Source organism: Sorex araneus, chromosome 6, assembly GCF_027595985.1.
Source record: "Sorex araneus isolate mSorAra2 chromosome 6, mSorAra2.pri, whole genome shotgun sequence".
Lineage (NCBI taxonomy): Eukaryota > Metazoa > Chordata > Mammalia > Eulipotyphla > Soricidae > Sorex > Sorex araneus.
The window spans coordinates 21,623,175-21,638,698 of NC_073307.1; the positions used below are offsets into that span (position 1 = coordinate 21,623,175).

At 51.0% G+C, this 15,524-nt stretch overlaps 1 protein-coding gene across 3 annotated transcripts in view; it reads right to left on the reverse strand.

Moving 5' to 3' along the window:
- Positions 1-15,524, reverse strand: part of PSD2 (pleckstrin and Sec7 domain containing 2) — a 53,579-nt gene that overhangs the window by 7,521 nt on the left and 30,534 nt on the right. For 2 of the 3 annotated variants that reach the window (XM_055141997.1, XM_055141996.1), the window contains exons 8-14: positions 8,944-9,032; positions 7,874-7,917; positions 6,741-6,931; positions 6,524-6,594; positions 6,084-6,241; positions 4,410-4,554; positions 2,851-2,994 (exon numbers count right to left, since the gene is read on the reverse strand). In XM_055141997.1, the coding sequence (XP_054997972.1) occupies positions 2,851-2,994; positions 4,410-4,554; positions 6,084-6,241; positions 6,524-6,594; positions 6,741-6,931; positions 7,874-7,917; positions 8,944-9,032 (842 nt within the window). Of the gene's footprint in view, positions 1-2,850; positions 2,995-4,409; positions 4,555-6,083; positions 6,242-6,523; positions 6,595-6,740; positions 6,932-7,873; positions 7,918-8,943; positions 9,034-15,524 lie in introns of all 3 variants that reach the window. The other variant, XM_055141999.1, reaches the window with a different exon arrangement.

Below are 15,524 nucleotides of genomic sequence, written 5' to 3' on the forward strand. Positions count from 1 at the left end.
ACACTGCTGGAAGAATGGGTGTTGAAACATCATATGACTAAAACCCAATCATGAAAGCTTTGTAACTGTGTATCTCAGGTGATTCAATAAAAAATAAATAAATAAATAAATAAATAAATAAATAAATAAATAAGGGGGAGGGGGAAGGAATAGAACTGTCACTGTCCAGATCCGGCCCAAGGAATGGGAGGGTTGAGGAGCCGCTATTTAATGGGTGTAGAGTTTCTGTGTGGAAAGATAAAAAGGTTCTAGAGCTTGAACAACAATGTGAATAGTAACACTACAGAATAATGTATTTAAGAATAGTCAAAATTATCAACATCATGCTATATGTATTTTATTACAATTTTTAAAAATATTTTCATCAAAATTAAGATAGTACTGAGATGCCACTTTTTTTTTGGGGGGAAGAGGGTTTGATGCCATACCCAGTGACTCTCAGGGGTTACTCCTGGCTCTGCACTCAGGAATTACTCATTATGATACTCAGGGCACCATATGCAGTGACAGGGATCAAACCCGGGTAGGCTGCTGTACTAGTTCTCCAGCTCACAGACCATCACTTTTCAAACCTATCACAGGGGGCCAGAGCAAGTAAGTCCATAGTAAGCCCTGAGCACTTCTGGATATGATTTTCAAACAAACGAAACTATCAGATGAGTGAGAACAAAGTATCCACTAATATCCAAGGCTGTAGAAGGATTAGGAAGGAGTAGGAATGAGCTAATAAAAACTGTGGCTGGTAAATATTCAAAAAGGGCCTTGGCAGTGGTTGAAGCCTTGGCTCTGGGCTGCAGAGTGGGGTGCAGAGACCGTGGTTACAAGCCCTATTCTGTCCCCGCACTGCAAAGGGAAGGGGCCATTGTGAAGAGGGGGGGTTCACCTCCCTCCACCCCCCAAGGAAGTCAGTGGAAGTGAGAAAGGGCAGAACACTGGGACCTCAAGCAAACCCTGGAGGAGCACTCTGTGTGTGTGTGTGTGTGTGTGTGTGTGTGTGTGTGTGTGTGTGTGTGTGAAGCAAGGTGTTTGCTACTGAATGAAATTTGCTTAGAAAGATGCAAGAGGGGCTAGAGAGCTACTGCAGCAGCGAAGCCTCTTTCCTTGCATGCAGCCAATTCAGGTTCGATTTCTAGCATCCCATATGGTCCCTCGTGTACCACCAGAAGTAATTCCTGAGTGAAGAGCCAGGAGTATAAAAACCCTGAGCACCTCCAGATATGGCCCAAAAAACAAACAACAATAACAACAACAGAAAGAAAGAAAGAAAGAAAGAAAGAAAGAAAGAAAGAAAGAAAGAAAGAAAGAAAGAAAGAAAGAAAGAAAGAAAGAAAGAAAGAAAGAAAGAAAGAAAGAAAAAGATGCAAGAGGGAAGAAAGAGGGAAAATGTGTTGCAGAGAGAACGTGGGCTTCTCTAGAGTGGAACTAGGCTGGCAAAGAGACATAGAGACAAGCAAGCTAGAGTGGAACCAGGCAGGTAGGACATAGAGACAAGCAAACTAGAGTGGAACCAGGTGGGTAGAGACATAGAGACAAGCAAGTGAGACCCACGTTCAAGGGAGAACAGGGTATGAAGGTCAGCCTGGATCCTGCACTTCTTAACTATTTCACCAAGCAAGTGACCCAATCTCTCTAAGCCTTAAGTTCCCCAAATGGGAAAAATGGGGACAAAGCCCCCACACCCAGAGCCAATATAAGGATCCCAGCCCTCACCCCACCTGGACAACGGAGATGGACAGGTGCTGCTTCCACCATGCTCTCAGGGAGCGGGGGTGCTAAGAAGACCCCAAATCTGTGGTACTTTCTGCTCTCATTCTTCCCCTAGGGACACTAACCCCCACCACCACCACCACACTGCCTCAAGCATCCACCCAGAAATCACAGAAACCCAGAGACTGAGGCTGGTGACTTCCTGCCGAGTCTGTCTGCCCATCCACCTCCAGTGCAGGGCAATGGAGCCCCTGTCCACCTGGCCAAGGTGATGTCTACCAGTCCCTTTTGCCTGGGGAGAATCAGGGTTCGGGGCAGGGGCAGCGGGTACACAGAGGGAGCCCCGGGAGGAGAGAGGACCAGACGTGCTGGCTGAATAACGGGCGCCAGGGAGGGAGAGAGGAGGGTCGGGGCGTGGCTGCAAAGACAGCCGAGAAGTGCAGCATTTGGAGAAGGTAAGGAAAGGGCTTAGAAAGGGGGGAGAAGGACAGACGGGGCTCTTGGGTGAAGTGGACAAGCAGCAGCCCCTCTGCCCCAGAAGGCGCCTAGTCCCTATCCCGGAGGCTGGCCAGGCCGGGCACGTCCCTGCAGGCACCGTCAGCTGTGCTACCGCTGCTCATGCCAGCAGCTGTGCCCAAGAGACCCTACGGGTCCCACTGTCACTCATTCTTCTGCTCAAATCCCAGAACTGGTGACCCGTCTCCTGCTCACCCACCTCCCAGAATGAACCCACTCACACACTAGAAGCTCCCGCCCAAGAGCCCAGAGGGCCACAGTTCAAGACGCTCCATGACTGAGAAGCAGAGCTCTGTCTAGAGGCCCCGCTGCATGCGTCTGACCAGACACGCTTCATCACGCGGCTCCGCCTGGACTGTGCTGATGCATTCCTCACTCAGCCAGGGCTCGGAGCCAGCGGGGCCTGGGCCTGAGCAGCTCACCTGCCTGCACAGGGGCGCCTGGCTGTTCTCTGAGAGACACACGTGTGGGCACAGCTACTTGACAAACTACTGCCCGCTGCCCTGTGCAGATGGGCCCGCTGGAGGCCACCTGTGCCTCCCAGGACCCCCAGAGCCACAGGGCCTGACTAGGGGTCTGGCTGGGATGGTGGTGACAGAGAGGGCCACAGCCTCCCCCAGCGCTCACCTCAAACGTGAGGTAATGCTCCTTCAGCCGGCTCTCCTCCGCCTCCTTGGACCGGACGCCCCTCTCCAGGGGCTGGCCCCTGTGCTCCGCCAGCTCTGCGGTCACCTGCTTCAGCTTATTCTCATGAGAACGCAGCTGCTCCTCCTGCAAAGGCCGACAGGGCCATGAGGCCCTACTGTGAGGACGCTGTAGGCCTTCAGGGGTCCGCTCCTGACACCCCCGCCCTGCCTGGGGTCTCCACCATGAAAGGGAAACTGAGGCCTTGTTTGGATCATCATGGGTGTTGGGATAAATCCAGGCTCTGAATTCAAAGGGGTACTCCCCGCCTTGCCCTTCCCGCCCACGTTCCTGAGCAAAAGCTCCACAGGGAATCCTGAAAGGTGGGGTACAAGGTGGGCTCAGGGAGAGGTCAAGGTGCTCACAATCCAGGCCAGTTTCTCCCCAGACACCCCTCCAGGTTCATGCACATGACACACACACAACAAATACGCACCACACAAATGCACCATACAAACATATGCACCGCACACACACACACCAGACATACCACATACAACACACATCATACACCAGATAAAACACACACAAAACACACCAGACACACATCATACACTACATATACCACACACATATACACAATATACCACACACCACACACACAACACAAACAATGCACATACCATACACAAAACATACATACACCACACAAACATACACATCCCACACACACAACACACATACCACACACAACACACACAAATACATATACACATATCTACACAGTACAATACACCACACAAATACTCCACACAAGAATATACCCACACAAACACACACACACCCCACACAAACATATATACCCCACACACATCACAAACATACAGACCTCCAGCGAACTCTCTCAGATTCCAGCCCAGAAAAAGCCAATGGCCAGAGTCAGGAGCACACACAAACATGGCAGAGAGTGGGGGCCGGAGCAACAGTACAGGGGGAGGGCGTTTGCCTTGCACGCAGCCCACCCAAGTTCAATCTCTGGCATCCCATAAGGTCCCCCAGGCACCTCCAGGAGTGATTCCTGAGTACAGAGCCAGAAGTAAGCCCTGAGCATTGCCAGGTGTGACCCAAAAAGCAAAAATATAAGAAAATTAAGGGAAAAAAGAAAATTTGGACAGAAACCATGCCCCATGCGGGGTGTGTGGTTGAACAGGGTGGAGGGGGCAGGGGCGGGGAGGGTATAAACACACCGGCCCATGCTCAGGGGGCTGTCTGTGCACTGGGGGCACAGCCCTGACGCCCCTCCAGGAGGACTCATCATTCGTTTCTTCTCCAGACACCCTGGGAACCCACAGCCACGGTGCTGGGGGTCTCGGGGTGTCGGATGAAGCAGGGAAGGGTGAGAGGGCAGTCAGAGTCCCGGACAGGGGGCAGCCAAGGCCCGCCTCGTCCTGACTCCCCATGGCTCACACTCCCTCAAACGCATGCCAAGATGCACACACAGTGCCCAGGGTCCCCAATGCAGAGCAGCCCCCGCCACCCGCCCCACACCACGGCGCCCGCACCTGGCAGAGGCGAGTGGAGCAGGAGGGCAGCAGGGGTCGGCAGAACTTCTTCATGGAGCTGACAGCGGCGGGGAAAGCCGGGGCCGAGAAGGCGGCCGCCACCAGGTTGATGCGCAGGATCCAGGACAGCATCTCTTCCCTGCTCCTGGCACGGGGAGAGAAGGGCCTGAGTCCCCGCACTGCCCAGCATGAGCCTGGCACAGAGCGGACACAGAAACCATCTTCCACTGGACATAAGAGGGAGGGAGGGGTGGGAGGGGGCTGGCCGGACCCGCTGCCTCCATGTTGCTCCCTTCCTGTCCCAGCACCTAGGCAGGACCTGATGGTCATGTCCAGGCACGTCCCAGGGCCAAGCGAAGGGCCCTGTGTGGGCAGCTCGAGAGAGGCACTGCAGAGGCAAAGGTCTCTGCTGGCACTGCTCCACGACCTCGCCCAGCATGTCCATGCCCAGCTCTCCTCCAGGTACCCCTCTTTAGGGGTGGGCGGGGCCAGCGACTAAGCAAGGGTATGTGCCCCCTACTCTGGCCATCTCCCCAGCCCTCATCTCCCTTAGAGCTCATTTGAGACCAGAGACTCTCCAGGTGCCAAAGGACAGAGCCCAGCCAGTGGACAGAAAGCCTCTCCCACCCCACCCTAAAGCTCCCCAAAGGGAAGGATGGCCTTTAAAGATGCCATCTGCCCTACTAGAGGGACTGCAGGGAGCCCCAGAACCCCAGGGCAGGCGGGGGCAGGGGGTGAACCTCAGCTGTCACCCTCACAGCAGGGAAGGGCCAAGACAGAAAGACACACGCTGTGAGGTCTCATGGGACACGTGGACTTGAAAAACAAACAAGGGGCTGGAGTGATAGCACTGCGGGTAGGGCATTTGCCTTGAATGTGGCCAAGCCAGATTCGATTCCCAGCATCCATTCGATTCCCAGCATCCATTAGATTCCCAGCACTGCCAGGGGTAATTCCTGAGTGCAAAGCCAGGAGTAACCCCTGTGCATCATCGCCAGGTGTGACCCAAAAAAGCATCAATAAATAAATAAATAAATAAGTAAAAATAAAGACAAACTAGGAGGAAAAATAAGAACAGCTGAAGCGCTAGCACAACAGGGAGGGCATTTGCCTTGTATGTCGCCAACCCAGGTTTGATCCCTGGATCCCATATGGTCCCCCGAGCACTGCCAGAAGTAATTCCGGAGTGCAGAGCCAATAGTAAACCTTGTATCGCTGGGTGTGGCCCCCAAACTAAATAAATTTAAAAGAGATCAGACTGGGAGTCTGGGAGCAGTGGGACAGAAGGCCCCACTTCTGATTGAGGGGACTGAGCCTAAGGTGGACAGAGTGGCACAGGTCGTGGGTGAGACAGACGCTGTTGACATTAATTCTCACACATTCTCATCACAGAGAAACAGTCTGTACTCTGCCTTTGTCTTTGGTTTTTACCTGTGCAAGTAGATGCCCGGTGGTGCTCACCAGCTCCCACGGGCAGCAATGATTTGTCAGAAACACCTGAAACACACACACACACACACACACACACACACTTCATGGCTCTGTGCCAACATCGACGCTCTCATGGTTGTGGTGCAGGGCTGAGGCCAGGCCAAGGAGGCTGCAGGTCGAGCTCACTCCCGCTGACCCCAACCCTGGGGTCAAACCAGGAAGCAGGGTCCCACTCACACTTACGGGGCCTGGAAGAGGAAGACCCTCCAGTCGGCCGTCTTAAGCTTGAGCACGTTGGATTTCTTGCTGTAGTCAGACGCCCTGGTGGCTAGAGCGTGGTGCACGCGGATGGCGTTCTTCAGGTCCCCCTCGGACAGCGCACGGTCAGGCCTATACTCATCCTGCAGGTGAGGGCAGGGCCCAGGCCAGCCGTCAGGACAGTGCTGGCCCCGCACCATCCTCCGCCTGCTCCCCCCCATCTCTCAGCTCCTGCCATGGCAAGGCCCTGTAAGTGCCAATAGGCGCCAGACACTCCTTGCACCCCTATGTCCCCCTGAGGAGCCCCTCTCTGTCCTGAGTGAGCTTGAGGTCTGGCCTGACAGGCAAGTACCCGCCTCCTCCGCCTCAGGCTGGGTCACCCCTGGGCCCTCAGCCCCACGTGGGGACACCAGAGCACCTCTCACCTTCTGCAGGTACAGGATGGTCCCTTTGAGCACCGCGTAGAATTTCTTCCAGCCACGCCGCCCACGGGGTGCTGGGGAGGGGCACAGGTAGTGTGGCTGCGACTCCCCACCCCAGCCTCTCTTCCCCGGCAGCCGCCCCAGAGGAGCAGCCGAAGGGAGGCAGGCCCCCTCAAGCTGGCATCCTCCCTCCCCACCGCTCAGCCCTGCTGCCACCTACTTCTCTTGCCGTCCATATCCGCGTGGGTCTTGCGCGTCAGCAGCCCATGCTTGTAGGTGGCCGCACTGAGGGCCTGCGGCACGTCCAGGAAAGGATTGCGTCCATCCAGGATCCGGGTCACCTTCCTCGTGCCTGTCCCGAACTTGTCATCCACCAGCTCCGACAGAGACTTCCTGAGTTCATCCTCATCACTGGGAGAGCATGAAGCCTGAGCACGGTGCCAGCGGGGAGGTCTTGCCCCCCGCCCCGTCAACAATCCTCTGCCTTCCCCCTCTACGACCCCTCTCAGGAAGCTGCTCAGAGGTGAGGAAAGAGATGAGGAAGATCCCCTTAGGTCTCACTCCTGACCCCTGACCCCGGATCTCTGCCTTCTGGCCTCCAGGCACCCTGGGCCACAGGGCTGGCAACTTGACTGTCTCCAGCTCTCCCTGCTGGTCCTCCCTCTCCTCTCCTGAAAAGCCCCACAGAGCTGGCACAATGGAGCCAGTCCCCAGGCCCTCCGACTGCAGACACGGCGCTGAGAGTCTGCAGGAGCCAAGGGTTAGCAATTCCCACGGGGTGGTACTCCTAACAGCCCCCTCCTGGGGCCTCAGACCCCAAGACCCAGCCACCCTGGGCAGCACAGCGGGGAAGTTCAGCCACACTCCCCAGAAACCTCTTTCCCCCCACCCAGAGATTTCACCACGGCTCTTTCTAGAAGGCTGAGCACCTGTCAGAGTCACCCGGGCTTCACAGGGGAAGACTCGGTGGGCAGTCATGTCCTTCCCATGGGCCAGAATAAAGTTCTATCTTCCTGTGCCTCCTGCCTCTCTCTGCCATCACTGGGGACAGTGGCAATGACCCCAGTACAAATCACCCACTGTGAGCATCACAAAACTAAAGTCATAGCCACAGATGGCTGACAACTTATTCCACACAGTGGAAGCACTGCAGCCTTTTAATCCAGACAGCAAACTGGCCTAAAGGCGTCCTGGCATGGTGTCCTGGCTAGAGGGACGAGGTCCCCAGATCCCCAGGTTGGGAGATCAGCACCATGGAGAGTGGCAGGAATGCCCCCCCCTCTCCGCCCGCCCCTCCCCATCCCTTGCCCCCTCCCAGTCATCTACCCAGACCTGACCCTGTGGGGTACTTACATGGCCCATTCCAGCTTTTCATTCTTGATGGAGTTGTAAAGGGTCTGGGAGAGGGGTAAAGAGAGAGCGTGCAGGTGAAGAGTCAGGAAACCTCCATCGACCTCCAAGTAGGGTGAATGGAGTGAGCAGGGACATTTTCAGCCAGTGGAGCAAAGCGGGAGCCTGAGTCCTGCTTATTTGGTGGGTGGGGGCGAGTGGACAGATATGGTGGACAGGTGGGGGAAAGGGTGAGCAGGCAGATGGGAGAGTCGCTGTGGAGGGGTGTGTGGAGCATTTTGGGGTGTGGAGCGGACGTGGGGGTGAGTGAATGAGCAGGTGGGCTGACAGATGTGCACATGGCAACGCTAATCTCAGGCACAAACACCTTATGTACTTGGCAATGGCAGGGATGTTAATGACAGGATGGAGAATGATGGACGCAGACAATGCTCTGTCCTCTGGCCTTGAAACTCACTCACAAGGCCCACCTGGTATTACCAGATCCGTCAAATCCACTATCTAGAACCAAACTCATCATTGACCAACCTCCCTAAATCCTGCTTCAATTCCTCCAACATCAAAAACTGGCCAAAGGGGCTGGAGAGATAGCAGGGAGAGGACTTGCCTTGCACACAGCCGATCTGGGTTCAATCCCCGGCATGCTATAGGGTCTCCTGAGCCCTCCAGGAGTGATTCCTGAGCACAGAGCCAGGAGAGTTACCCCTGAGTATCTCCAAGGGTTCCCCCCCACCAAAAAAAAAAAAAGAAAAGAAAACTGGCCAGAATTGAAAGGTCAGAGTTTCCTCTCCAAGAAAGTTGGATCCCTCTTATTCTTGGTGGCATTGAAGGAATGAGGGGGTGTTTCCCAAAGGTGATGGTGGTGAAGTTGTGAAAACTGGTGGCAAAGGTGAAGAGTTCCAGGACGGCGATAATGACAACAAAGGCTGTGTCATCTGCCTGATGCAGGTTGTGCAGGAACCAAGTGCAGAGCTGTGTGGTCCCTGGGGTCCCAATCATGGTGGCCTCAGCTCCAGGACTACAGACTGAGGGGGCAGCACGGTGGGAGCAGGGGAGCCAAGCAGAGCCCGTACCTTCAGCAGGTCTTTGGCAAAATCTTGGCCATCATTCAGCTGGTCCAAGTTGGCAATGAACTGCTGGCAGGACATCTTCTTGCCGATATTCTGGAACAGAGAAATGACTGTGCCTGAGAGGAGGGATGGAAACTTGTGTGGTCCCCACCAGCCAGCCCGGCCCGGCCCAGTCAGAGAGATGAGCAGCAGCAGGGCAGTGAGGTGTGGGGGAAAACAACCTGCATCAATTCCACGAGTTCCAAAAACTTACTCTTCCAGGATTCTATGTGATCAGGGCTGGAGTGGTAGTACAGTGGGCCAGGGCACTTGCCTTGCATGAAGCTAACCCCAGTTCAATCCCCGGCACTCCATATGGTCCCCCAAGTCCTATCAGGAGTGATTTCTGGCACAAAGTCAGGACTAAGTCCTGATGACCACCAGGTGTGCCCACTTCAACCCCCTTAAAAAAAAAGATTCTATGTGATCCTCGGGCACCATGAGAACATCAGGAGACCATTGCATAGCTCTTCTCTGACCCAGATGAGAGTGTCCAGCTACAAGGCCTTTACCAGATGCCCCCCACTGCCTACCACAGGCTTAACACAGGCTTAACATGCATGGCTTAGAGAGGAGGGGAGGTGGGTGCTGGCAGTGTCCTGTCCCACAGATGAGGAAGCTGAGGGGAGAAGGTTCAGAGATGAGAAGGCTGTGGAAGGGCTAGTCTCTGCTCCAGTCGCCAATTCCCCCAGGATTGCTCCATCCCTCCTGCGTCACCCTCTCACCCACAGCCTCAGAGCCCTCCAACGTTCAGTGGGGGAGATACTGAGAACCCCAAATCAACATCCAGCATGGGAAGATAGCTCAAGGATCAGGGGAGCACGCACAAGGCCCCAACTTCAACCCCAAGCCCCCCCACCCACAGCCCCCAAAGAACCATGGGATACGGCCTCCAGAACTGCTGGGCACATGAGCACCACCTCATCAGGCCTGGCCATGGTGGATTGCATGATCCTGTCGGCCAAGAATCACCACACATAACAGTGGGCACTGGTTGGGGAGTCCCCCCAAAATCAACGTCCACCAACACACATGGGCACCATGTGCTAAGCAGAGCTGGGACGAAGGAACCTGCATAGGTTTTACTCCAGGAAATACACAGAACAAGAAAAATCTGTCCCTCAGTTCTGCCCTCTTTATTGATCAGAGATGCAAAGGGGCCAGGCCCACAGACTAATTCCCAATATGCACTGCTATGCTTCCAAGCTCCACAGACTGGCTCTGCTCCTCTGTTGGCTGCTGCAAGCTCTCAGCTCTGCCATGGGCTCTGTTCCCCCAGATACGCCCACAGACAGAAAGAGAGGCATCCCCCCAAAATGGATGTCAGGGCCAGGGAGACAGCAAGAGGGCTAAGGCACTGCCCAGCAGACGGCCAACCCCAACCTAATCCAGGCACCCCTGCCTTGGGCTCAGAACTGGGAGTAAGGCCTGAGCACCACTGAGTGTGACCCAACAAACAAACAAAATCAAAAATGGATTTCATGGGTCCAAAGAGATAATACAGCAGGTGGGGCGCTTGCCTTGCACATGGCTGACCTGGATTTGATCTCTGGCATTCCACAAGGTCCCGTGAGCTTGCCAGGAGTGAGCCCTGAGCCCAGAGCCATGAGTAAATACTGAGCAACGCCCAACACCACCCTCCTCCCTGCCCAAGAAAAAAAGGATTTCATAATCAAATCAGTGTGTTTACATGTTTCAGAGTCCTTGTGTGCTCAAGTATGGGAAGTCTCATAAGCAGGGACTTCACATACTCACATACGGGGTCAAGGTCATATTATTAAAAAGGTCAAGGTCCAACATACTGACTTTGTAAATGTATGTATGTATGTATATATAATAAACCCTTGTTTATTATGTATAGGTTTATTGTAAAGTAGAAGTGGAAGAGTGAAAGGAAGAAACTTCCCTTATTTTTTAAACTTAGGGGGAGAACTTAGTATCAGACTAAATTCCTGAATGCCACTGTAGCAGAGAATCTATTATGAGCATATGGGACATTTACACACCACAGAGATGAATGCAGAAAACAAAGTTATAATCTTTACAATCACTGACAAGGAATTCTCAACATCTCTTATAAAAGTTAAGGGGAGAGGTTCTGTGTGTGCCTTGACACAGAGATGCATATGTCTATATGTATATGTTATGTGTACATATGATTATATGTGTATATAGCCATGTATGTGTGTGCATTCATAACAGAGGTGTAGGAGGGTAATGTTAGCAATTCTAAGTCTCTCTTTCTCTCTCTCTCTCTATCATACACACACACACACACACACACACACACACACACACACCTCCCAAGCCTTGAGGCAGGAGTGCAAAATCCAGAAAGCAATATGGCAAGATCTCTGTTCCTAATAACTCACAGGCTCCCAGCTGCAGCTCCCAGCAGAGACCAATGCTGGTCTAAATATGAATAAAACATCAGGACAAAGGCACTCGAGAGAGAACAGCCGTGAGGAGGGCAAAGGTAAGATCCAGGAAGAAAGGGCTGGGCAGAGTGGAACCCAGCGAGGGGCATTGTCCCCATGCACTGGCCAATGCCGTCTCGAGGCTGGGCTTGAGTGACCACAGAAAACAAGAGAACAAACCCAGAGTTCAGACTCACTGGGGACAAGGGGTCCTGGGCCACACCCTAGTCATTCTTCAACAAAGAAGCTTGGATCATGAAAGTAAATACTAAAGGGAGTTCTTCTGACAGAGAGAAAATTATCTCCGGTGGAAGCACAATGAAGCAGAAAGGAAAGTAGATGAGTCTCAATGAATATGGACTGTGTGAAGCAATAACATTAAGATTCTCTGGGGGATAAAAGTATGGAGTGAGAAAGAACAGTTAAGAACATGACCAAGGGGGCTGGAGAGATAGCACAGCGGGTAGGGCGTTTGCCTTGCATGCGGCCGACCCGGGTTCAAATCCCAGCATCCCATATGGTCCCCTGAGCACGGCCAGGGGTAATTCCTGAGTGCAGAGCCAGGAGTAACCCCTGTGCATCGCCAGGTGTGACCCAAAAAGCAAAAAAATAAATAAATAAAAAATAACATGACCAAGCAGTAGTTAGAGGACCATCAATGTAGTTCACGTGCCCAAAGTTGCTTTCAGTATCCAGGAAGTGGTGCAAGTGCACTGTCAGTCTGGGATGAAAAGTGCAAATCACAAAAAGAATTCTAAGAGTGCCCAACTAAGCAGCCAATGAATTCAGAAAAACACTCAAATCACCAAAAAAAGGAACCAAAAAATGGAATGTACAACAGATGAATCAATTTGAAAACAAATATTAACTCGGTATGTTTAAACTCAGTTATGCTAATGTCTCCTTATTTGGGTAAATCAAAAGATGCTCAGAATTTCTTTTTTAAATACAGGATGAAAAAGACACATCCTAATACAAGGGAACATAAATATGGGAAGCAAAAGGGTGAGAAAAGAGTAAATGCAAACACAAAAGAACTCTATTAAAACCATACTAGTATATGATAACAGAGGCTGTAATCCCAAAAAGCACTATAAGAGAAAAAAATGAAGACATTTATTTCATAATACTGGGGACAGACCTTGGCCCTCAAGAATCCTAGGGAAGCCCCTATTCAAAAACATCGAGGGGTCGGGGCTGGAGTGATAGCACAGTGGGTAGGGCGTTTGCCTTGCATGCAGCCAATCCGAATTCAATTCCCAGCATCCCATATGTCCCCTGAGCACTGCCAGGAGTAATTCCTGAGTGAAGAGCCAGGAGTAGCCCCTGTGCATCGCTGGGTGTAACCCAAAAAGAAAAAAAAAAGTCTAGGGGTCAGTTCACCCAAAGATTTAAACATACTCAATTTGTATGTATGGAACCACATAATCTTAAAACATGAAAGACAGAAGCCAGGGCGATGTTTCAAAGAGCCGAAGGGCATTATTTTTATATGTAAGAGCCTGGGTTTGATCACTAGACTCAGTGTTCCGTGAGTACTTACTGGGTATGGGCCACACAAAAGTAAATTAAATAAAAATTTAAAATCAGGGGGCTGGAGAGATAGCACAGCGGGTAGGGCATTTGCCTTGCACTCGGCCGACCCGGGTTCGATTCCCAGCATCCCATATGGTCCCCTGAGCACCATCAGGGGTAATTCCTGAGTGCAGAGCCAGGAGTGGCCCCTGTGCATTGCCAGGTGTGACCCAAAAAAGCCAAAAAAAAATTTTAAATCAATGGAACTAAAAGGAAAAAGATATATTCACAATCTTGGTTGGATACTTTAACAAGATACTAATCAACTGCTAATAATCAATATAAACAAAACTAGAAAATTTTGATGAAACAAATAAATTCCTAGAAAAACACACACTTCCCAAACCTTCTAAAGCATAAATAGAAAATCCAAGTAGAACTGTAATAAGTAAAAAATAGAATCAGCAAAGAATCTCACAATAAACGAAGTTCCAGTTACAAATAGCTTCACAGAAAAGTTTACTGGACATTTAAAGAAAAATTAATATCACACTCTTGAAATTCTTTCCAAGCATTGAAAAGGAGAAAATACACCCTGACTTATTCTGTAGGGCCAAGATTGTCCTGACAGCACCCTTGCTGTAGATGTCACAAGAAGGCTACAGAACAACCTCCCTTGTGCCTATAATATAATAATCTTCAGCAAAATGCCAGCAGATGGAATCCAGCAGCAGGCGAAGGGTTTCCCAAGAATGCAAGAGTGAGAGCCTAGGGATGCGGCTCTGGGCAGAGTGCCTGCCTGGTAGACATGAGATCACAAGTTCAATCCCCAGTGCCCCCCACTATACACATGCCAGTTGGGTCCCCAGAACAACGCTGACTGGGATCCCGAATGCTGCCGCAAAATGCAATCTCCGGGGCATCACACCAGGCTGTGTGAGAGCTCTGCAGTCCCCGGTCATGGCAACCACAATAAAAGTTGAGTAGAGAGGAAAAAACTTTCTTTTAAGAAGAACACAAGGGAGGTTCAGAATACAAAGACCTGCCAATATAATGCATCATATTAATGGAATGAAGGAGGAAAAAACACATGATCCTCTCCACTCAGCAAAAAGCATTAACGTCAACCTCCTTTCATTCTAAAAACACCCATTAGGAATAGAAAAGAAATCCTTCAACATGATAAAAGGCACTGATGAAAAACACATAGTGAGGGCCCAAGCTATAAGACAGTGGGATAAGGATGCTTGCCTTGCACACACCTGACCCAGGTTCAATCCCCGGCACCCCATATGGTCTCCTGAGCACCGCCAGGAGTGATTCCTGAGTCAGAGCCAGGAGTAACCCTGAGCACAGCCACCAGGTATCTATGTCACAGCATCAGACTCGATGGTGAAACACTGAACACTCACCCCTGGAATCAGGAACAGGCAAGAACAAACACCAGTCTAGCAAGTCAATGAATTACTAGAAGTTCTGTGCAGAGCAACTGGGCCAGAAAAACAAGAGGCATCCAAATTATAAAGAAAGAGATAAAATATCTCCGTCACAGAAAACATAATATAGCCTATAAAATCTACAAAAAAAAATCATTAGTGCTAATAAACCAATTCAGTAAAGTTGTAGGATATAAGATCAACACACAAAAATCAACTATTTTTCTGTTATAAACAAATTATCATAAAATAAAATTTTTAGGACAATTCTATTTACAATGGAAAACAATTCTATTGGTAAATAGCCCAAAAAGAAATAAAATACATTTGTCCTGTCCTCCAAAAGTAGAGCAGTCTTATGAAACCATTCTTAAACCAATATGCTACAAAACAAAGAGATAATCATTGTTTATGTGGAAAAAATATGTAGGGGCTGGGCTGGAGTGATAGCACAGCGGGTAGGACATTTGCCTTGCACACAGCTGATCTGAGTTCAATTCTCAGCATCCCATATGGTCCCCCGAGCACCGAGCACCGCCAGTAATCCCTGAGTGCAGAGCCAGGAGTAACCTCTGTGCAACACCGGGTATGACCCAAAAAAAAAAAAAAGTAGATAGGGGTTTTTTTTTGGGGGGAAAGGGTGGGGAGACTATACCTGACAGTGCTCAGAGATCATTCTTGGCAGCTTGGCAGTGCTCAGGGGACCATATGCAGTGCTGGGGATTTTAACCCCAGGTTGGCTACATGCAAAGTAAATGCTTTACCCACTGTACTATCTCTCTGGTCCCGAAATTTGTTTGTTTCTGGTCACACCCAACAATGTTCAGGGGTTACTCCTGGCTCAGCACTCAGGAATTACTCCTAGTGGTGCTCAGGGGACCATATGGGATGCCGAGGATTAAACCCAAATTGGCTGCGTGCAAGGCAAACGTCCTTCCCGCTGTACTATTAATCTGGCCCCTGAAAAAAAAATTTACAACATTCCCAAACCCCAAAATAACTACCAAATCATGGCAAGTAACACATAAAATCTAAAATAACACTAAGGGGCAGTGAAAGTGTAAATGATGTGGCAGATACACAGCCGGTGTGAAGTTGCTGCTGGGGAAGAAGCCAGTTGAGGTTCGAGCTGCCTCTTTGCCGGGTGCTGCAAAATGAACACTGAATGCTATTTTTG